At 58.5% G+C, this 22,336-nt stretch overlaps 1 protein-coding gene across 3 annotated transcripts; it reads right to left on the bottom strand.

Moving 5' to 3' along the window:
* Positions 1 to 496: 496 nt before the first annotated feature.
* NR5A1 (nuclear receptor subfamily 5 group A member 1) lies at positions 497 to 22,015 on the bottom strand. 3 transcript variants are annotated; one of them, XM_062640967.1, is made up of 7 exons: positions 21,748 to 22,015; positions 19,405 to 19,520; positions 18,917 to 19,058; positions 14,741 to 15,381; positions 7,422 to 7,541; positions 6,808 to 6,955; positions 497 to 2,688 (listed from the first exon to the last, which is right to left on the bottom strand). In XM_062640967.1, the coding sequence occupies exons 1-7, from the start codon at positions 21,965 to 21,967 to the stop codon at positions 2,441 to 2,443; spliced, it is 1,635 nt and encodes a 544-aa protein (XP_062496951.1). In that variant the 5' UTR covers positions 21,968 to 22,015; the 3' UTR covers positions 497 to 2,440. The 3 variants fall into 3 exon arrangements, with proteins under 3 accessions (XP_062496951.1, XP_062496953.1, XP_062496954.1); XM_062640969.1 differs by having other exon boundaries at positions 19,405 to 19,523; positions 21,752 to 21,892; XM_062640970.1 differs by having other exon boundaries at positions 21,752 to 21,889.
* Between the last annotated feature and the right edge of the window lie 321 nt (positions 22,016 to 22,336).

Below are 22,336 nucleotides of genomic sequence, written 5' to 3' on the forward strand. Positions count from 1 at the left end.
GGGTGGGGGAGAGCCAGGGCGAGGGGCACTTCCCCATACTTGCAATTTTACACCTAGGTCATCAAAGCTATTGTTGTGCTTAGCTGTGGGTTTGCTCCCTGCCACAGTGCATGGCACACTGGGGGCGCTCAGCCACACTGACCACCAAGGGCTATATGGCAAGTTCGAAGCCTAAACTAATTGCCCATACACGTTGTTGTTCATGAGCTCACTTGCAAAACACACTCAGAGTCGCTATGGCAATTCCAGCAGCACTTTGAACCAGATCTTGAGTCACCAATGCCTTGAATCACATCACAGCAGCAGTAGGGTTCTGGTCTCTCTAAAGGCAGGCAGCACCCCAGGAGAGACCCATGGGCACCACTGCGTGCTGGAGACAAGCACTGCTCTGCTGCAGGGATGCCAGGCAGGACATCCTGCCTGTCCCTGGGGGAGCCAGGAGGGGAGGGTGGCACTGACAAGGAGGGTTAGAAAAACAGGCAAAAAAAACCAAATCTGCCTTTTTAAATGAACTGCAAAATTTATTATAGTGGTTTGCTCCTGACAAGGAAGTTGTTAACCTCCTGCCTGGACAGGAAGGGTGGGGAGTGGGGAAGGGGAGGGATGAGAGGGAGGAAAGGATGTGAGAGACAGAGAGAGAGAGAGAGAGACACTTAAGGACACTTCATTTTCTGAAAATAAAACATCTTTTACCTCCCGAACCATTTTCTCCAGTTCTTTTTAAGTTCACAAAAAGAAGAAGGTGAAACCGAACCACAGACTTCAGGAGGAAAATGCACAAACATGTTGAAAAGCAGAGACAAACATGCTCTTCTGCATCTAACAAGCTTCCACAAACCGCACAGCTCCTGGCACAGCGTCTGCAGCTCCTCAAGGCACCGGCTCTGCGCAGAGCCACTGCGGATGACAGCCCTCTTGAAACGAGGAGCAGATACCCACTGTGGAAGGCAAACCTCAACCAACCCCAGCCACGCAGGGGGAACCCGGCTGAGGGGACCGTGATGGTCTGCCTGGAGTGGGGTGGGAGGGGAGGAGAGCACGGCTGAGGCCAGGAGCAAGCAGCAGTGAGATCTGGCACGTCCCAGCTCGGGGGGCTGCAGCCAGTCATGTCTGTGAGCCCCTGTCCCACGATGGGAGAGGAACCAATAGCTCTTTGCCTGTGGCTTTGGTACAGCTTTTGCTGTCACCTGGGGACACGGGGAGTCTTGGGGCTCAACCCTGCCTAGCACAAAGCACAGGACAATTGTTACGACTCCTTACCCACACACTGGGGCAGGAGGGGCTGCACATGCTGGTGTAGGGCAGCTCTGGTCTGTTTGCAGCCTGGATGTGCTGCTGGACGCTGCACCTCCCTCCTGCCCGGCTGCTCTGACAGCATCTGTGGACAGGAAGGGGACAGGGTCTGTCTTGGGACACCGTCCCAAGGCTACTTCATCCTCATGCTTTGGGAACCAGCTCAGTTCACAGTGCTGCTGCTGCCTGGACACTGTGACCTGCAAAGCGTTCCTGCTCTGTGGTCACTGTGCTGGCACCAAGGGCACAGCAGCAGGGCCATGGGCCCAAAGACTACTGAGGACGGTCCCCTGCTCCCAGTACCAAATCTCTTAGAGCCTCTGCTGCAAAGCTGTGACATCCCAGAGATGTGCTGACCATGGACACATGTGGGCTCTGCTGCTGCCATGGGCTGCAAAGCCACGGCTGCTGCATCCGGCACCAGCAAGCATTGAGAAAACAAATCTCAGCCAAGGACTCAGCACTGCCTGTCCCTGCCTGCCTTTGCTCAGCCAGGACAGTGGCTGGATGCAGAGCAGGCATCAGCACTGTGGGGAGTGAGGACCAGGGACCTCAGCATGTGCACCTTGGGGTGCTGGTATGGCTGCGTGGGGCTATCTCCAGCCCCAGCCTCGGCATTCTGCTTTGCTCCTGCAGAAATCCTCTGCCTCTATGGCAGTGCCTGGGGACACCCCAACCACTGCAAAACCACAACCTGGGGGGAAGTTCACCTCACCTCTCCCCTGCCCTGTGCACGAGGGGCCCTGAGACATGGGGCAGGGTTAAGGGAGGGATGGCAGCAGTGGAGGAACAGCAGGAGAGGAGCATAAAAAGGAGAAAAGCCAGAACAGGCTTTACCCTTCCATTGCACTACAGAGATGGGTTGGGTAGGCAACAGGTCAGGCAACGCGTGTGCAGAGGAGCCAGGCAGCAGCGCTGCCAATGGCACAGTCCGGCAGCTGAGCCCGCGGCCCCAGAGCCATCAACTGTCCTTGCTGTGTATTAAAATAAACCATCTGGGACTTTTCCAATAGCACGGGTTAAACAGCATCACTGAGAAGGCGGGGTGGAGAGGCTGCACCTGCCTGTCAGCCCCGGGCATGAGTCCTGCCCTGGCCATGCTGCTGGCAGCACCGGGGCTCTGCCGGGTCTGTGCTGGCAACTGCACTCAAGTCCTCTTGGCGTGCAGCATCTCGATGAGGAGGTTGTTGCAGGGCACCTCCCCGCCGAGGTGCTTGTGGTACAGGTACTCCTCTGCCTGCATGCTCAGCGCCCGGACCTCGGAGAGCCGCAGCAGCAGCTGGCGGAACTTGTCTGTGGCGTGGGGATAGTGGCACAGGGTGTACTCCAGCAGCGCCGCGTTGGCCTTCTCCTGAGCATCCTTAGCCAGCATGTGGTTCTCCAGGTACTTCACATCTGCAAGGGAGGAGAATGATAGTGAAGAGGTGCCAAATCCATGTCTGCCCCAGCCAGTGTGCTGGGTGTACCAGGAAGGACCTACACTCCTGTGTCAATACCCCTCGTGCACAAAAACACAGTGCAAGAGAGGTCCCGTGCCCCGTCTCTGCCTGGCCATAGGCTCGCCATCCATTCCCTTCTTCCTGCATTTCCCCTGACGTTGAAGATGGATGCCCAATGCCCCTGGCAGCAGGAAGGCCGGTGTCCCCCTCCCTCACCGCCTAGGAGGCTGCAAAGCCAAAACATGTTACCAGCTGTACCACGCACAGGGAGCTGTAGCCATCAGCCCCCTTTAGGTCCTGAAGGTCAATGAAGTGGCTGAAGTCCCCAATAAACTTGGGCTTTCTGATGTGGCAACCACGCTCACTAGCCTGGAAACCCTAATCCTCTGCCAGGGTCAGAGCAGATCCCCCCTGATCTCGCTGCCATCTCTGTTGCTGCAGGGTGGGAAGCGGCGCATCAGGCAGCAGCACCAAGGCACAGGCAGGGTCTGGCAGCCAAGAGGCCACCACAGCCCAATGGCAGCAGATTGTCCCTGGGGACCACTGGTCTGTAACTGCTCTCCAATTGGCAGCCACAGCAGAGGGTGACTGCAGGGACAACCCAGGCTGGTGGGTTGGGGCTCCTCTGAGCTTTTGGGGCAACCTGAGCTGGGGTCTGCTCTCCATGGATGCTGCCTCAGTGCTGCAGTGGCCATGAAGGAAGCCCTGATTTTTAATCTGCACAACATGATAAACCAGCCCAGCACACAAATTTCAGTGGCTGTAGGGAAACAGCGCTGTGCATTGGCCCATCAGCCAGCTACAGCCACACAGAGCAATGACACCTTGTGCCCACCCACAGGAGAGCTCGCTGCAAACGCCACCACCGAGCTCATCTGGGGCAAACAGATGTAATAGATTTACTATACGGAGCTGCCCAGCAGCACTGTGCTTGGTAATGGGGCTGCCAACTCTGCTGCCCATGCCCAGCAGCCACTGATGCAAAACTCAGGTCTACATCGGCAGGCTGGGAACAGGGAAATCTGGACATGGTTCTGCCCAAGGGGATAGGGAGCTTGCAGTTTATTTCTGGTTTTCATCCCCCAAAAGCAGGGAACTGAGCATGGCTGTACCCAGAGGGCTGAGCAGCTTTTGGGAGGGCAACCTGCAGTGTTGGTGATGGAGATGCCTGAGCAGGAGGGAGCACATGTGACCCCCGTACCCATGGGTGGAGGTGTCTGTGGCTTCCCCACATTGACTGAGAACCCCTTTGTGTTGGCCACGGCACCTAACACTGTTCCAGCCCTGTGAAGCCAGGAGCCTCTGGCTGATGCTCAGGCAGAGGCCAGGGAGCAGAGGTGCAGCTGGGGGGCTCTGGGGGTACACAGCCTCTGGCCATGCCCACAGCCGGGCTGCCCTGCGGGCTGGGTGCTGCACGGCACGGGCACAAAGCGCTGCAGGTCAACCCAAGATGCACTTTATCAGATCACCCTTCCCTTTCAGTCCTGTGGCACATTTGCTCCTATTGTCTCCCTTCTACCCGGGCTGTTGTTATGAAATCTCTTTATCTGCATAAGGTTATTGTGCATGACATTAAAAAAAAAAAAAAAAAAAAGAAGTTATATTGATAAATGTCGAATCTATCCCCTGAGTTGGCTCAACAATAGCTAGTTCTACTGGATGAACTCACCTGGTTCTCTGAAAGACCCTATTCACTGTTTAATTGAATATTTGAATAATCTTTTCATTCCTGCAAGGAATAAAGAATGTTGTCCAAATAACATTGACTCACTTCATTTAGAGACACTGCAGCAGTTGCAAAGACTGTCCTGTGACAAAGCCTCCCATCACACATACAGATATGCCTGGGATTATTTCTATGCCCTCAAGTGTTCTTCCTATTCACAGCTCCTTTTGTTTGGGAGAAGCTGCTGATAAATTGCAAACGCTTAAGGGAATGTGGGCTATAAAAGCCTCTCTTCCTCCCCTCCCCAAGAGTAGCTGCTTCATGAATGTAAGTCATGAAATCGAATGATAGGTCAATCCATTAAGGCTCTATTAAGCCCTTCTGTAGAACAAAGCTAACCTGTGCCATCCTCATAAATATTGCTATTTTGAGAAGCCCTAATTTTAATTAAATCTCTTTACCTGCTCAGGAGAGAAATCTATTTAGAACTCAAATGGCAGCTCTTGTGAGTGGGGCTTGGCTTTGACTGTGCTGTGGCAGAGTGGTAAATGTGGAAATTCTCTTGTTAAAGGCAATTACATCCTGCACATAATACACAATCCCATCCTCTACAGCTGAGCCTGCGAAGGGCAAATTACTCCAAGTGAGCTCTGCAATATGGAGAGAAAAAGTTGCATTTGGGGCAAAATGATGTATGGGAAAATCCCCCCCCCCCGAAAGCCACTGCTCCAGGGAAGCGATCGGCGCGGCAGCCCGTGTTTGGGAGGATGCTGCTTCTGCTTGCTGTGCTGTGCCATGCTGCGCTGTGTTTGCGAGCAGCAAAGGGACTGGCCCTTGCAGTGCTGAGCCCCACTGGCTCCTTTATTTCCCAGCCTAGGAACTGTTTGTGCCCCACCTTATCACTGTTTGAACAGCAAATTATCGCATCTAATGTCTCTGGATTTCAAAACAGCCCTAGAGGAAGAGAAAGCTGCGGGAGGAGATGCTGCAGGTGCAGGACGGAGGCAGCACAGCTCCATGTCCGCAGCAAAACCGAGTCAAACTAAAGGATCATCCAGACCTGACAGGGCCCCAGCGACGGGGGAGTGGATTCCCATTCCCACTGCTCCCTAACCCAGTAACACAGTGGCAGTGCTGCTCCTGGAGCAGGCTGGCTCCTCAGCGATGCTGACATACAGAAATGCAAACTCTCCCAGCAGTGTCCATCCAGCACAGAGTGCAGCTTGTGGCCTGCTGCACTTGGCAATGAAACACACAGGCACTGGCAAAAGTCGTGCCCCCCGTCCCCCCCCAAAGATGGGACCCCACAGATGCAGAAGTGCAAGCACAGACTGAGGCACTGGGAGAGGGGCGGGAATGGGTTGAGATGAGGATGGCAACAGGATTACCCCAAGCTGGGTTGATGGACCCAGCTCAGCACTAACATCCAGCTGCTGCAGGGACCCAAGTACAGGTTTCCCTAGGGAAATGCCTGCCCTGTCCAGGTGCATTCAGTTAGCAGCAAGTATAGGAAGTGAAGTAGCTGCAGTGCAGAAGTGTGAGGCAGGAGCACGGCAGCCAGATGAGCTCCTCAGAGGCCACACCACCATCCTTGTGCGGGGAGGTCAGACCTCTCACCAGGATGGGGCTGAGGGGAACGTGTCAACACCGGTAACGAAGGCAGCCGGCAGCCTGGGGTCCCCGTGCGCTCAGCACCACCCACAGCCACACAGCCTCACCGAGGGCTGAGATTGCTCCGGTGGGATGCTGATGGGCATTCCTGCCTTGGGGTGATGTCTGCAGGGCAAGGAGCTGCATCCCTGACTATGGTGCATGGGGAAGTGCAGGGTGGGAGCGGGGCAGAGCCGCGGTGCATCCCCAGGGATGTTGAGGGAGCAGCAGTTCCTGTGTGTTTTGTCTAGGTGAGGCGGCACCTTGTGAACCTCAGCCAGACCGCAGGCTCCGGGATGAGCCTAATCAGGAGCGCAGGCAGCCCCTGCCCAGCGCGGCGGCACGGATCCAGTGACGCAAATCCAGGGAGATAGGGCTGCTGCCTCTGTCAACACACCTGTTTTGCTGCAGCCCTATCAGCCCCTTGTTTCCCTGCCCGCTGCGACGGGCGAGTGACCAAAACAGGCTCTGCTCAGCCAACGGGGCAGCAACATCCCCCATGGATGGAGGCAGAGCAGCAGCAGGGATGTTTTGGACCCCACGGTGAGGTGAGGGAGCTGGCAGGTCCCAGCCCTTGCTCCTGCTTCCTCATTAAAAGCCCCTTCATCACCCATCCCTGCAGCCACTGGCATGGCCAGACCCTGGGCTGTGTGTGCTCCCCCTGGCTTTACTCCCACCCCTCAAAACCCCCTCAGCAGCACGGCCATGGCCTCTGAGTGCAGCCACCCCTCGCCCCGGTGCCCTTGCAGCAGCACTCACCGAGGCTGAAGAGGATGAGGAACTTGAGGCAGACGTACTCCTGCCGGTCCACTTGGAGCGAGTGCAAGTGCAGGATGAGGTCCTGTGTCCGCAGCATCAGCGTGCTCAGGACAGAGCCGGCCTGGGTTGTGATGGTCGACACATCCACCTGTGGGGACAGGGATGGTCAGCCATGCAGAGTCGGAGTTGGGCACCATCCCATGAGAGGCATGAGGCTGATGGGCACAACAGGAACCCCATTTCTCCAGCGCTGCTTTGGTGCTGGCATCGCAGGCACCCACAACTCCAAAAGCTGCCCCAGGGAAGGAAGGAGCCCCTTCCCACATCCTGCCTCTGCAAGTGTGGGTGTCACTGTTAATCTGTCCACAAGAAACAGTTTTCTCCAGAACCAGGAGCCGGATGGCAGGATGGGACAGAATGGGATGGAATGGGATGGGATATGATGGGACGGGATATGATGCGATATGATGGGATGGGGTCTGCCCCATGCCAGGTTGGCCAGACTCGGCCAGAAGTAAGACAAAAGTCACCCTGCACCCCTATCCAGCCCCACCGCTCATCCCCTGCCATCCCTGCCGCAACAGCCGCTGCGGTCTCTGCGAGCCGCCGCTCACCTCCTGCCCGGTGACCAGCAGCAGGCTGTGCTCCTTGCCGTGCTGCAGCTGCCGGAAGACATGGTCGAAGACGAGCAGCTCGCTCCAGCAGTTCTGCAGCAGCTTCATCTGGTCACCAACCTGAAACACAGCCAGAGCACCATTGACACCATCGCACCAGGCCACGGCAATGGCAGCAGCAGGGGCTGTGTCTGTATAAGCCTGTTCCTAGTGGCCAGGCTGCCCCTACACCACCCCCCTGGCTCCCCAGCTCTGCATTCAAGGGTCAGCTCCCTCTGACCAGCTCTGCCGCAGCAGTGGCTCAAAGTCACACCATCAGCCGCTATGGGATGTTGCCACATTAGCACTGGACCTGGGCAGGACTTGCACCCATCTGAGTCTCACCATGAGCACAGCAGAAAGGGTTTTTTTAGCAGACTGGCATCAGTGTGAAAAAAACAACTTATTTTCAAGTGCCCTAGAGCAGCGAGTTCAGTCAGAGAGTTACATGAAGCAGAGTGGACAAAGCCTTTTGTCACCAGGATGAGGAATGCCTTGGCATGGATGCGGCATTGACATGATGTCTTGGAGAGGTGAAACCTCCTCCTAAGGCCCCCAGGTGACCTGACCTACAGAGACTTGTCAAGCCCCAGGTTTGCTTTGTGCATTCATTTGCTTGCCAGCTCATGACAGACAGTGCAGGGGGCATCACATTTGTACATCAAAATCACAGTCTGACTGTGAACAAGCTCCTAGCAAAGAGATGCTGCATCTGATTAATGAAACATTACTTCATCTCGCTGCTGGTATCCCCTGCATCACCTCCAGCCCCCCCTCCATGGTGGGTGGGTGAAGAGGACAGCAAGGCTGATGCCCACAATGTCTATAGTGAGGATCACAACCACCAGCACCCTGCAGCCAGGTTACACCTTTAGGCTCACACCCCAGGCATGCCTCACACTGTGCTCACACAGCACCCAGTAGATGTCCATTGGGAGCTGCACCCTGGACTGGAGGAGAGGAGATGGGCTCTGAAGCAGCTCTGTGTTTTGGTGGCACTTGCTGGCTGTTATCAGCACTTGTATTCCCTTATCAGGCACAGCCTCCCTGAACCACACACAAACCTTTAACAGAATGAGTGCTGGCCACATCCCTGGGCTGCTACACAAAGTCCCTGTGTCTCTGGGAAGCCCCTCTGGATACTTTAAGATGAAGGAGGCCAGCACCCATCCTCACCTCCCTGCCCAGGATGGAAAGTTTGGGACAAGGGGGCACAGAGTGGCCTCAGTGCAGCACCACAGGGGCGCCGCCAGCCATAGAACATCGCTGTGCCCTACAGCTGCCAGGTCAACCCCAGCGCAAATGACTGCCTGTGATCATGTTCACATCTGCATGGGTGCTGGTGTGTATGTGCAGGCAGAGGTATACACGTACACAGCTGTGCTTTCAAAGAAATGCCTGCATTACCTGCGGTAAGATCAACCCAGTATGGAACATGAGGCACGCTGCCATCCCCAGCTTGGGGAGCAGCCAGGAGGCAAGCCCTTCAGCTGCCTTCCCTATCACCCCTCCAGGAACCACCACCTTCAGCAATGCTCTTTGCAGGACCCCAACTCCTCTCTGCAAAGAGCTGAACCCCACCTCAGCTTGGAACCCCCCCTCTCCTACAAGGCTGGTGCAGGGGTTGTCAGTAACACTTCCCTGCAGAGCAAATTCAGCGCCAGCAGAAGAGCTCTGCAGTGCCATTGTGCTCGCTGCCTTTAATAGAAGGAAGACAGATGCAGTATCACAGGGCTGGATAATACCCTCGTTTTGCTGAAGAGGCTGCAATAAACCAGTGCTGGGAGATTGCAAAAGGAATAGAAGTCGGATGAGAAAGAGCTTTATGGTCTTGGAGCCCAGCCCTCACCGTGAGCCACCGGGATTTGTGTCTCAAGTGTGGTGGGTGGTCAGAGGCAGACACAAGCAGCACGGGGAGGGAGATGCGGTACAGAAGGCAGTGATGGCAGGCAGGGCTGCAGCACCCGCTCCTGCCCGACGGCAAGAAACCTGCCTGCAGCGAGGTGCAGTGGGTGCAATGGGGCTGCCAAGGTTGGGCTCTCTGCCACATCACCCAAAGCAATGAAGGAGCCACGGTGCATGGCCCAGCAGCACAGGCCATGAGGTTTCTGTTCAGTCACTGAACAAAGAACTGGGGAAAAGCTCATTCTGCATCAAAACAAAATGGAGATTTTCTGCATTCGGGATGCCCTCTGCCCCAAAGTGAGTGGATGACTGCAACCTCAGCCAGCCCTCACAGGGACCTGGGCCCCCAGCATGGCAGCGTGCTGCCAGCACAGCCACACACTCCTGTCGGGTGCCGAGCTCCTCTGCTCCAGCTGAGTCGCAGTGTTGTTTTGGAAGCTCCTTCCTGTGCCTCATTCCTGAGTGGGACGAGCTCCAGAAGGGACAGACTGAAAGTTTTGCCTTGAAAACGGCTTTAAAAAAAAATCAGCTCTTCCAGAAGGAGCATTTCAACCATTTTGAAATCTTTCCTTCCTTTAAAAACTACTGAGCAGCTTCTCCCAAACTCTGCAGGTGGTTTCAGTTCCCGCAGCAGAGCACCCCCCTGCACCCCAACAGCAGCATGCTCTGCCCTGCATGGCTCCTGCATGGCTGTTCTCTCCCCTGTGCCCTTTCCTGGCCACATCGCAGTGCCCTAGAGACATGTGGCCATGGTACTGGGGGCACATGGCTGGGACCCAGCCTTGACTGCACCCCAGCACCAAGCGGGGTGTCCCCATGCTCTGGGCTGGGGCAGCAGGGGGTATCCTGCCCCGGCTCCCCACTGGAGATCACCTCCCCTGCACCCAGCACCAGCCTGGCCCCCCCAGGAGCAGAGGCTGCTAATGGAAGGCCACTCAGAGTCAATCAATCCTCCCAGAGAGGCGGCACACATGCACTTTCGCCTTTAAAAGTTAAGCAAAGGATCTTCCTCTTTTAATGTCAAGGCTTTTCCATGGAGAGCTTTATCAAGGACCTGGTGCAACCTGTCTTTAAGAGGTGGTTTTAATTATTACTATTTTTTAAAGCAGGCATTTAACCCATTCACAAAACATGGCAGCAAAACCCTCACCAGGCAGGGAGAGCACTGCCCTGCCACCCGGCCACTAGAAGCACCTTGCTGTGACCAACAGAAAAATGCATTTCCCTGTGCCAAAGGCCTGGGACCATGGTCTGGATGGAAGCAGGGTGTGCAGAAGCATGGGTGGCAGGATGTGCAGAGCACTGCCCGGGTGCAGGGCTGCAGGACCCGTATGTGGATGCAGTTTTAAACCTGCTGCAACAGGCACAAGGAGAGGAAGCCCCTGGGAGTGTTGGGGCTCCCTAGAATGTGGCCAGGCCACCCCAGATCCTCAGCATCCCAAAGCTGGTCAAGGGCAGATGGTGGCACCGAAGTGGGGGATGCTCTGGACCACCCATGCAGGGAGTGGGACTGCGCCATCCCCACAGGCACACGGCACATGCCAGCATGCTGAGCTGCAGCCCAGGCAATTGTTGGGTGCAAGCAGGACCCACCACCTTGGCTACCAAGAAGTGAAAAACTGGTTTACTACCGACTAGCCACCTGCACTGAAACCCCACGCAAATCCAAGGTGTTAATGGTCAATGAAGGTCTCCATCCCACTGCCCAGATACCAACATGATGGGCACCTTAAAGCAAAAGAACATCGAGACCATGTTTAGAGAAATATCTCATCTCCCTGATGGCAGAGCACACTGCTGTGGCACGGGCTACTGCTTTTTGCTGGGGAACTGGCTGCAACAATGCATGGGCATTGGGACTCTATGTGCATCCAGGAGCAAGGGCAGGGCTGTGCCAGCCGGATCACTATCAGGCAGGGAAAGCTGTCACATTTCCCCCAGTGCACAGGATGCTAAACATTGCTGCAGCATCCATGACCAGAAGGAGATTTTAAATCTGCCAAAAACGCTCTGGCTGTTGGCCAGGAGATGGGGTCAAGATGACCCACGCATGCTAAAGGCAGAGAAGCAACTGACTACAGATAGGCTTTGTCGTGGCTCTGAGATCTCTAATGAGAATCAAGGGAGAGCAGCCCAGCCCCAGGAACCCCTTGGTCTGCAGGAACAGTGATGTCCTCAGTGTGTGTTGCTCCCCCTCACACACTGGTGCTTGCCCATGGATGGGAGGGGGGTTTGCCCCAGCCCCATGGCCACAAGGGGCTGAGGAGGGCACCAGCATTAACCCACCTCCCCACAGCCACACTATGCCCCTCCACCAGCAGCAGGGACCAGCCCAGCCCAGCCTTCGGGCTGAAACCATGGCAATTTGTTTAAACATTCCTGGCTGCTCATCCCAATCTAAAGGTCACTGCACCCCTTGCGCACGACATTTATATATATGTGCGGCACTAACACCTATATAAACCAAATCAAATAAACCAAACCGAAAGCGGGCACAAAGTGAGCGTGCAAGTGTGTGGACGCACATCCCTCCCTGTGCCTCTCTCCATACATACATACATAAAAAAATTACATCTGAAAGGACAAAGTTGCCCGAGACTCACGACCCAACAAAATATATTTCACCCCCGGCCCATATTTTTCTTCCTGAAGAGATGCTGCAAATCTTCCCCCAGCCCTGACACATCTCATCTAGACTCAGTTAAAGTTCGTATTTATGGGCGTCAGCGCTGACCTCTTCCACCTCCGCCCGCGTGGCCTCGCGCCGCGGCTGCCTGGCCGGCCCTCGATAAACAAGCGGGCCCCCAAATCCCCCTCTGCCGCGCGGCATTATTAGTCTTGCCTCCGAAGGCCAGTGCAGTCCGTAATTCTCTGCCTGGTGACACGAGATGAGCGCCGCGACATCAGTCTCCGCGGCGGATTGGCATGGGGACCCTCGTTTGTCAGTGGCAGACTGACAGAATTACTGGCCCTTAAATGAAACGATATATCTGGGAAGTTAAATCTGTTTTCAATCTGACTGCCCCGCGCCTGCGGGCGGACGTGGCGTGTGAGCCGATGTCAAGAGGCCATTAGCACAGCTCCCCCCCGCTCCTTCCCCAGGCGCAGCGGTGGAGCCGAGGGGGTGTCTCTCTAACACCCCCCATCGCGCCCACCCTGCTGGGAGGAGATGGCGAAGCACCCGCTCTGCCACTGCCCCTCGATGGGCTGCGAGTGTGGGAATGGGAATGGGAAACAGAACTGCCAGCTCCAGAGGGGACCAGCTCCTGCTCTCACTGGCAGGGAGCAATGGCTCGTCCCAGCCAGCCATGAACCAGTGCATCCCTGTGTTCCCAAGGGTTTGCTCCCTCCTCTCCAGGCTCCCTGTGAGGCCCATGGGAGAAGCCAGCAGTCTGCAGAACAGTCCCGCAGCAGGAGCATGTGGGTTCTGGGAACGTTCAGGCAGGCAGGGGACACTGTGCATGGGGTCGTCTTCCTGAACCCCCTCATCAACCCCCTGAATCCCCTCCCTGCTTGGCATCAGCCCGGCATGGTGCCCCGGAGCAATGTCCCAGCACAATGCTGTTCCAGCCTGGATCCCTGCACTGGCCTCAAACAAGAGCCCTTTCCAGATGGGGATGGAGACCATCGCTTTCACACAGATGTTTCCAGGGGATAGACAGGCATCCCTTGCTCCCAGGAGCCCTGAGCACTCAGCAGGGACTGCCTGAATGGCGGCCATCGATCTCTGGGATCGCGATTTTACTCCGTGCTAGCAGGCTTTAGGGTAAAGCCATAAACTCTGCACTAGCAGGAGTTCATTTAACGCCCCAGCAGCTGTTTGCTTTTATGTGCTGGGCAGCAACAGCAGTGGGGTTCCAGGAGCTGCAGAGCTACTCCTGCATCCCAACCACTTCACTGCATGTGCCCAAGGGAAAGCTACTGCCGTGTGCCAGGAAGGATGCACTGTGACGGGTTGGTGGAGAGCTGCCTGGGCACCATCCCCAGGGGGGACACAGCACAGAGGAGCCCGGGCACCACCATAGCACTGTGCTGGCTGGGCTTGGACCTGCCTCGTTACGCTGTGTGCTGTGGAGCCAGCACAGGGGAGGGAGCCAAGGCCAGCGACAGCCACTCTTTCTCCCACTTCCTCTGGACAGTGTCCTGCGGTCCCTGGCCCTGCGAGATGCTGGGAATCTGCCCCATGCTCACTGCATGATAAAGGCAAAAGGGACAAGAGCCCAGGATGGCAGTGATGGATGGGGACGTGCAATCCTTGGGTACCACACCCCGTGTCCCGGCCATATTGGGGACATGCCCCACTCCCGGTAGGATGCCAGTGGTCCTGCCCAGGGGAGGCCTCTGGCAGTGCCATTCACCTCCCAGAGCCCCATGGCAAGAGGAGCTCCCACTGATGTAGATTCACACGGAAACAACCTATTTTGGTGGCACAATCAAGCTGACAATGGAGTTACAAGGCTACGCAGCAATGCAACCGGGAGCTGCATTTACACTGTTTACAATATCTCCTGCAAAACAACAACCACCCTGTTCCCAAAATCCAGGCTGGACACTGATATGATTGAAATGAGCCCGGCCCACCCCCACAATGCCATTTCCTGACACTGTTCTGGCAGCCGGCGGCTATTTTGAGCTATGAGGCTCTGCCACGCTCAGACCCATGGCACTGCAGGAGGAAGGTGATTTTGGCCAGAGCCAGGCAGCACAGCCTCATGCTGGAAGCACAGGAAGGCACCCAGCTCTCCCAGGATGTGGCTCTCTGGGTTTTGGCCCCATGGCAACATCTTCTCTCCCATTTTTGCCTCAGTTTGGGATCGTAGCCCAGGACATGAATGGAAAACAATTTGCTAGAGGGGATGGCCTGGCAGGATGGGGTCAGCTCCACATCCCCAGTGGGCACACTCACAGGCTGCCGGCAGCAGAAGCAGCTCCAGAGGAGGTTTGGTGGTGCCCCCTGCCCCACCAGCCCTGCCCCGGCTGCCGGGCGCTAATAGGCACCCACCTGACAGCATCGATTTTCCTCCTAAAGGCGGAGGAGGGAATTGTCTCAACTACAATTCCTCAACGTTACATTTTTCAATTATATCTTGAGCTTGACACCGCAGTCACTCTGCGGCGATTGCTTCCACACCTGCCCCCGCCGTGATGGATCTCAAATCATTAGCCCCGTGGTGACAGCAGGAATTGCTCCGGCATTGCAGCCGGGCTCCGGTGCCTCCAGCCCTGCCGTGCAGGGAACCAGGAACAGGATGGGGACACACCAGGAGGTCTGCAGCCCACCACAGCATCCCATCCTCACAGCATTTCATCCCCAAACCTACCCACCTCCAATGTCCCACCCAGTGCAGCATCCCTACCCCTGCCCGGGCTCCTACCTCCAGCTCCTTGAAGAAGATGCAGCTCCGTGCCCACTCCACGATGGAGAAGAGGGTCTGATCGGCCATCTTGCACATGAGGCCGAAGGTGCTGAGCTTCTCGTGCCGGCCTTTGCCTTGCTCTTGCTGCAGGCAGGACAGTATCCGTGCCTTGACCTGGGCCTCATCAGGCTCCAGCTGCAGCAGCTTCATGATGATGTCGGGAATGTCAGGAGGGGAGCTGCTGGGGTAGGTCTCTGGGTACATGTAGGTGGGCATGGACTCGTGCATGTTTGTGTAGTGGTCCGGGTACTCGGACTTGATGGCGCGGTTGGGGAAGGAGGGATAGTGGTAGTTGGCGAGCGGAGGGTGGCTGGGCATAGTCATTCCCAGGGAAGGTGTCCCATAGGGGCTGCGCTCGTAGTCAATGGGTGTCAGGGCGGCTGGGTTGGGCGGCAAGGTCTTGGACATGGCGTGGATGCTGTGGATGGTGGAGGTCAGGCTGTAGTCGTTCTGCACCGGGGACATGATCTGAGGCACAGTCTCCAGCTTGAAGCCATTGGCACGGATCAGAGCTTTCTTCTGCTGCTTTAAGGCACGGTCCCGCTTGTACATGGGTCCAAACTTGTTCCTCCCTCCACGCATCCGATCTGCACGCACAGCTGGGGGAGAGAGAGGGCAGAGGCTGCAGTGAACCTGCTCAGAAGGGGACTAGTGCTTCCGTGCAGCATGGAGGAAATGATGGGGGGGATTTGGTGACTAAAAAGGGCTGAAGGGGGACCAGGGAGACATTCCCAGGAAACCAACCGCAGGCTGTGCTGCTCCCAGCCCAGCCGTGCACACCACGGATGTGACATGGCAGCTTCAGGCCCTGGCTCTTGTTGGTGTCACCCTCAGAGCCTCTGGGAATTGAAGGAAAGGAAAAGACATTTGGCTTTACCTACAAAATGGGTTGGGGGGTAAAGGAGTTTGCAACCCTTGTGGGTTAAGGGGGCAGCCTGAGGAGGCTCAACACCCACTTTCATCTTCATGGCCCCTAATTCTGGACCATCCTTGGGATTTCCTTGTTTCTGCAGAGCCTGGGACCCCAGAGCCCCCTCAGGGCCCTGCATCCAGGATACAGCCAAAGAGCTCTGCAGTGATGCTGGCAGACTCACTGACAGCTCCATTGCATCTCCCGGTTGGAGCAGAGCAGATGTTCCCTCTGAACCCCAAAGAAGCCCAAGAATGTGTCAGCGTGGGAGGGAGCAGGTGCTTCTCTGCAGCCCGAGCTCGTCCCTCCGCACCGCTCCCGAGGCAGCCCACCCTTGGAAGAGCCTCAGCTCGCTGGGAGCTGGATGGGCGTGCAGAGGGATGGAGGAGAGAGTGCCAGGGCTTAGCATCAAAGGGAAAAACCCCTGCGCTACTTCACATCCCCGCTGACAGCAGGCAGGGTTTGCTTTTGCGGCTCGTCTGTTACCTCTGCCTCTCCTTCCCCTACACATCCTGCGGCCGCTGGAAGCACAGCCAGCCCCCCGCCCCGGAGAGCCAGGCCACCTCCCAAACTCTTCCCCGGCAGGCTGCAAAGGCGGGAGCATGGTCGGGAGCAGCAGCATTTCCAGGGCGAGCAGGAATGTGCTCCCAGGGGAGCCGCCCCGAGCTTCCTCCCTCATTCTTTATTCATGAAAACAGCATCTCGCTGCGAGAGGGCAGCCAGAGCCATCCTCTGAGCCGAGGGGTGCTGTGGGCCCCTGGATCCTGAAAGCCTGCCCTGGGGTGACAGACAGCCGCCCCGGGGCAGTTCCTAACTTGAGGGGTGCAGGGAGGTGGCTGCAGTCAGCATGTGTGTGCACCCCAGCCAGGATGCCCCAGGGCAGAGCCCGTCACACAGCCTGAGCTGGCACAGGTCTGGCATCCCCAGACACACACACAGCAATGCCAGAGCAGACCCAAATCTCCCCTGAACATAATGAGTTACCACCACCACTGGAGGCAAGGCCCAGCAGTGCCCAGGGATCCCATCGCAACCCAGATCCCTGTGACCCTGGGAAGGGTGCTCAGGCAGGGACCCCACTGGTGATGCCTGTGAGGGCGCTTGTAGTTCAGTGTCTCAAATCCCCCACAGGCCACCACCAGCACACCTCCTTCCTTCTCCCAGCAAGAGCACAAAGGGAGAAGAGGCCTCGTAATTCCCTTCTGCTCCACTTTTCCAGCCGTTGTGCCTCACTTGGGATCGGGAACCACTTGCTATTTGCCGTGTCCCAGCTGGCTGTGGGAAGCAGTCGATGTGCCCTATCTCTGGGGCAAGGGGTCCTGAGAGAAGCCACCCAGGAAGCGCCTGCACCCCCCGCATAGCCCTAATAAAACCATCCATAGGCAGCCCCGGGGCCACACACCCGGGGTGCAGGCAGCCAGCACGGGCACGGCAGCAGGAGTGGGCCCCCAGCCACGCTGCATCACCCCTTCCTGCTCCATCTGCCTGCCCAGCCCTCATCCCCATGCAGATCCCCGGCTAAGCTGAGCTGCTGGTCGAGCTCTACCTCCCCTCTCCCATCCCCTCTGCCTCCATCCATCTCCCCCTGCCTGGGGAAGGGGCTTTGGGAGTGCCCAGGGCTGTAATCAGGCTTGGGTCAGGGTGTGCTGCTTTCCCTAGCCAGGCTTCCCTGCAGCGTCCCTTCAGGCACTTTGAAGGGTCCTGTGTCATCACTCTGTCCCAAAAATTAATCCTCTCAGGCTTGCTTTTGTCCTGTGGAGCTGGGCGCTCACCTTCAAAACATCACCTCAGATTCCCTGCCCCAAAACACTAGGAACTAAGGAAAGGTGGGCTTTGGTTTTTACCTCAAAAGGACCAGTCCCACAGGAATATCACCCTCCGATGTGTGATCCGCCCGACTAAGAAGCAAACAGCAAGAAAATACAAAAAAAGGCTGTTTGAGAGAAGCAGCTTCCTATAATACCCCGGCCACTGCCCTCCAGGACCCGGGATCAAAGGAGCTCCATGGTGAGCAAGACAAAAACTGCTGAAAAGGGGCAAACTGAGACCGTGCCTGTGCCCCAGTCACCCCAGTCACTGCCCCTGCCCGCTCCAGAGCCCTGAGCCCCTGCCCAGTGCCCAAGCTCTCCTGCAGCACTGGTCAGAGCTGCCAGAGCATGCACGGATTGATCTAGGGCACCAGTAACTCCAGCCCAGGGAGGAGGGAAACTGGGATCTGTGGAGACGGGGCTGGAAGCCGGCCCACGCCGGGAGTTTTCAGGGGCTGATTTTGCAGCTCGATGTTGTTGTGTCTTACTCCTGCGCCTCTGCTCGCAGGCTCTGCTCCCGCTCCTGGAAGCGAGCGGCTGCCGTGCGAGAACACACACTACTTTGTGATTAACCCGCACCCTGCCCTGAGCTCCCGGGAGGGCAAAGCCCTGTGCACAGAGCCCGACCAAGGGAGGGGCCTCGCCCCGGCCGGTGCATCCGACCGCTTCCATCCGCTACAAAATGAAAACGATTTCAGGGGCTAAGAGGCGGGGGTGCAGCTGACTCTGGGACTGGGGGCTCCTTTCTGTGTCTCTTGCAATCGATTGCCAGCGATCTGTCCCCCCAAGAGTATTTTGTAGCCCATGCTAAGCGTTGCAGAAAGCACAACACACGACTCGGGGATATTTGGGCCTGACTCTGATGTCTCAATCGAGATCGACTTTCTGACATGAGCGAGGTGGTGGCCGTGGGGGCTGTGACTGCGCTCCCCGAGAGCCAAGGGGAGAAATCTGTTACACTAAATGTCACCTAGAAGAGAAATGTGATTCGTGGAGGGTCCGCAGTAGTTTTATTGCGAGCCCCATTATTTTTAACGTTTTCTTTAAGTCTCGGCTTCTGAAATTAACACTAATTCCTACGCTTAAGGAACACAATAATTCCTACGCTATTCTCCAACCGTTCTGCCAGCAAAGAAAATCCTGGAAAGTTGCAGCCGCAGCAGCCAAAACCCCCCGGGAAAAAAAACAAAACAAAACAAGGAAAAGCAGGAGGCGACGCGAAAAAACGAATTTTTCCTTAACTTGGGAGGGGAAAACGGAATTGAAGCGGCCGCAGGAATCACCGGCCCGGGGACGCGGCGGGGCGGGCGGCGGCGGCCGGGAGCAGCGCGACCGCCACCGGGGAACCGCGCAGAGCCCGCCGGCCCCGGACCCCCCATTCCCGGTGTGCCCCGGTGAGCCCCGGTGTGCCCCTACCTTCCAGGCGCATCCCCACGGTGAGGCACTTCTGGAAGCGGCAGTAGGGGCAGCGCTTGCGCTGGGTCTTGTCGATCTTGCAGCTCTGGTTCTCGGTGCAGGTGTAGTGCTTGTTGTTCTGCACCGTCCTCTTGAAGAAGCCCTGCGGCGGCGGGCGGAGGCGATGCGGCGGGCACCGGTACCGGCAGCCCGGCATCGACACCCCTGCAATCCATCCCCGACCCCCGCTTCCGACGGAGGCTCCCGCCGCTCCCCGCCGCGGTCGGGGCTCCCGTCGCGGCCGCGCTCCCATCCCGCTGCCAAGCGCGAATCCGCCGCTAACGAAAACCGGCGCGGAGCGGCCCGCGGCCGGCCCCGCTGCCCCGGCCCCTGCAGAGCCCCCTCCCCGCTCCCTGCACGGCCTCAGCCCGCTCTCCCCCGAGCAGCGGTCTCCGCAGGGAGCCGGTCCCCGCACGCCCCAGTCCCCGCACGCCCCAGCTGGTTCCTACCTTGCAGCTCTCGCAGGTGAGCAGCCCGTAGTGGTAGCCGGAGACCTTGTCCCCGCAGACCGGACAGAGCTCGTCCAGGTCCTCATCATAGGAATATTCCATCCCCTCCAGCGGCCCTGCTGCGGGACAAGCCAGCGGGTCAGCGAGACGGGACGGGGACGGGGAGCGCGGCCCCCAGCCCCTGCGCTGGGTGCGGAGCGGGAGCGCAGCGCGGCGGAGACCGAGCGGCAGGTGCCGAAGCCGGAGCCCTTTATAGCGCCTGGAAGAGCATCTCCATGTTGGTGCGGGCGAGCGGCCACCCCCCGGGGGCTGGGGAACCTCCTCTGGGGAGTGCGGGCGGCTCACGGCGCCGGGGACGGGCTGGGGGCGGAGGGACCTGCCAGCCCGGGCACACGGGGACTTGGGGCCGCTCTGCCCCGCTGCCGACAGCAGGGTCCGCACCACGGGCCCCGCACCACGGGCCGGCAGCTCCCGTTAGCAGCCGGGGGCAGGGAGGGAGCCGGGGCTCGCTGGCTCCGGGAGGGAGCAGCCCCCGCTGCTCCGGCAGGCCCCAGCAGCACCGGGACCGGTTGGCTGACACCGGGCACCTCTCTGCCCGAAGGGGTATGAGACCTTCCTTGGTCCGCCGGTGGAGCTGCCCCACGCCATCCGTGGGGAGTAACGAGCACCCCACCTTCCCAGGCATCTGGTCTGGGAGCAGCAGGACCAGTGCGGGAGCCGGGAGTCCAGGGCTGGAGCACAATTAAACGTGGCTGAGCAAGAGGAGCACCCCGCAGCCGGCCCCGCTCAATGCACAGCCCCCAGACCCCCGGGTCCTGCCAGAGGCCCTGCTACCCCGCACCAAGAGGCCCTTCTGGCTCCCAGAGCCTGGGGAAGCTGCGTGAGGAGCACTGGGGCATGCAGCAGCTCCGGACACGTCCGCTGGGACCACTGATGGTTCAGACCTAACGCCGGCCACCCTGCGAGGAGCAGCCACTGCCAACAGTGTCCTCCTCTGCCTGCCAGACAGCGGTTGTTCACCGCCAGGGTTTAATTCATTGCTGCACATTCAGGGATTCTTAATGAAATGTTCCATGACGGCAGCAGCCCGGCACAGGAGCACCCATGCTCCCGGCACATCCTATTTGTTGGGATGATCCCAGGCCAGCACTTGGCCACAGGGAACTTGAGGCTCTGGGTTGGGCACTGGAGCGGAACCCATCCCATCAGGGCCAACCCGCTCGGTAAGGAGACCCTTTGTGGCTGGTGCAGAGCCACAGCCTTGTCCCAGCATGGCAGGACCCAGATGCCCGCACAGCCATGGGGAGGGAGCTCCTCTTCAAGGTGTTTCGGTGCTCGAGGAGCTACAGGGAGGGCAGTGATGAAGGAGACCTTAGGCTGTGGGTGCTGGAAGCTACCGCATGGCTGGGGCTGTGCTGCCAGCGGAGCCCCATGCCAGGGCTGCTGGCCCCACATGGCTCATCCCACATATCTCAATCCCACACATTTCGTCCTGTCCAGGTCATCCCGCACGGCTTGTCCTGCACGATCCATCACACAGAGCTCATCCCGCACGGCTCATCCCACACCGGGTGCGGCGGGTAGGAAGCGGCGCTGGCAGGGCGAGCGGCAAACAGGAAACGGGCTCGGCGGAGCATCGCTCCAGAGCCACCAGCGATGGAGCCCGGGCTAAGAATAGCAGCGGAGCAGCCCCCGGTGCGGGGCAGGAGCGCTCCCACAGCCGGCAGAGCCCCTCAGCCACAGCCCCCATGAGCTCCCGTGGGAGCTGCCGGGCAGCCATGGAGCCGGAGCTGCCATCCGGGAAGAGGAACCCAGAGGGGCCGCAGGTTGGGAGAAGAGCCGAGCAAACGCCCTGAGGAACAAAAGCAACTCGGAGCCAAGGGCTGCCGCGCCGGCTGGTGCGGGATGGGGAAGGGACATGTGCTCATCCAGCTCTGGACACCGAGGGGTCCCAACCGCTTCCCACACATCCTCCAGGGTCTTGGGGCTCCCTGTGCTCCTGCAAGTAATGCAGTGGGGTGACTGGGGACCCACAGTCACCAGAGGCTGGGCCTCCAGAGCCCCTCTGCAGCCAGGTCTGTCATTTCTGTGCAGCAGCACGGCCGAGGGGCCAAGGCTACGGCAAGGCCTCGCTCTGCTGCCCGCAGTGTGCAGACCCTCTGTCCCCACACCCTCTAATGGTGATGGGGCAGGAAGCAGAGGCCCACGCACGGCTCCTGCTTCCTCACCAAGCCCTGCTGCGTCCCTAAGTCTGGCCTTGGCTACCACCATGCCGGGGAATGGCGGCAGCGGCTGGCAGACGGGCAGGACGGAGGGACCAAGGTTCTCCCCACAGACACGTACTCACCACGCGCTGCCTGTGCACGCTGCAGTGTGGGGCTGGCACCGCAGGAGAACCCCCGCACCGCCCGTCAGGAGCTGTGACCCGAGGAGGTGCTGGGCACCGCTGCCCCGTCCGCAGCGGGATGGGCGATTTATGGGACCTGTGTCCGCCGGGAAGGTGTCGGGGCTCTGGCTGCGCACACGCCGCCCCGGCCAGGACGTCGGCCAATCTCCTCCCCATAGGGGCCAGGCTCAGCCGGGATGGACCCACTTCGGTGCCTTATTGGCTTCTGTGGCCACGTGACCATGCTGAAAACCATCATAATTAAGCTACAAAATGCTGCCCATAAACTAGCATTAGAAAGTGACAGCGGAGATAAGTGGGACCCCTGCGGCAGATAACGCGCCACAGGAGAGAGACCCTGTGGGAAGGCAGGGGGCACCGGTGGGTGGGAGTGCACCAGCACCCACAGCCCTGCTGATTTACAGCCCAGGGTGGGAGGGACGGGGCCACGGGCACAGGGCAGGAGGAGTGTGAGCCCACTGCACCCATCCAGTGCCGTCTCCTCTTCAGTGCAGGGGAGGGTGGGAAGAGGCTCCTCCAAGCATG

This window comes from Pezoporus occidentalis, unplaced genomic scaffold, assembly GCF_034315485.1.
Source record: "Pezoporus occidentalis ecotype Australia unplaced genomic scaffold, CSIRO_AGI_Poc_V1 ctg68, whole genome shotgun sequence".
Classification (NCBI taxonomy): domain Eukaryota; kingdom Metazoa; phylum Chordata; class Aves; order Psittaciformes; family Psittacidae; genus Pezoporus; species Pezoporus occidentalis.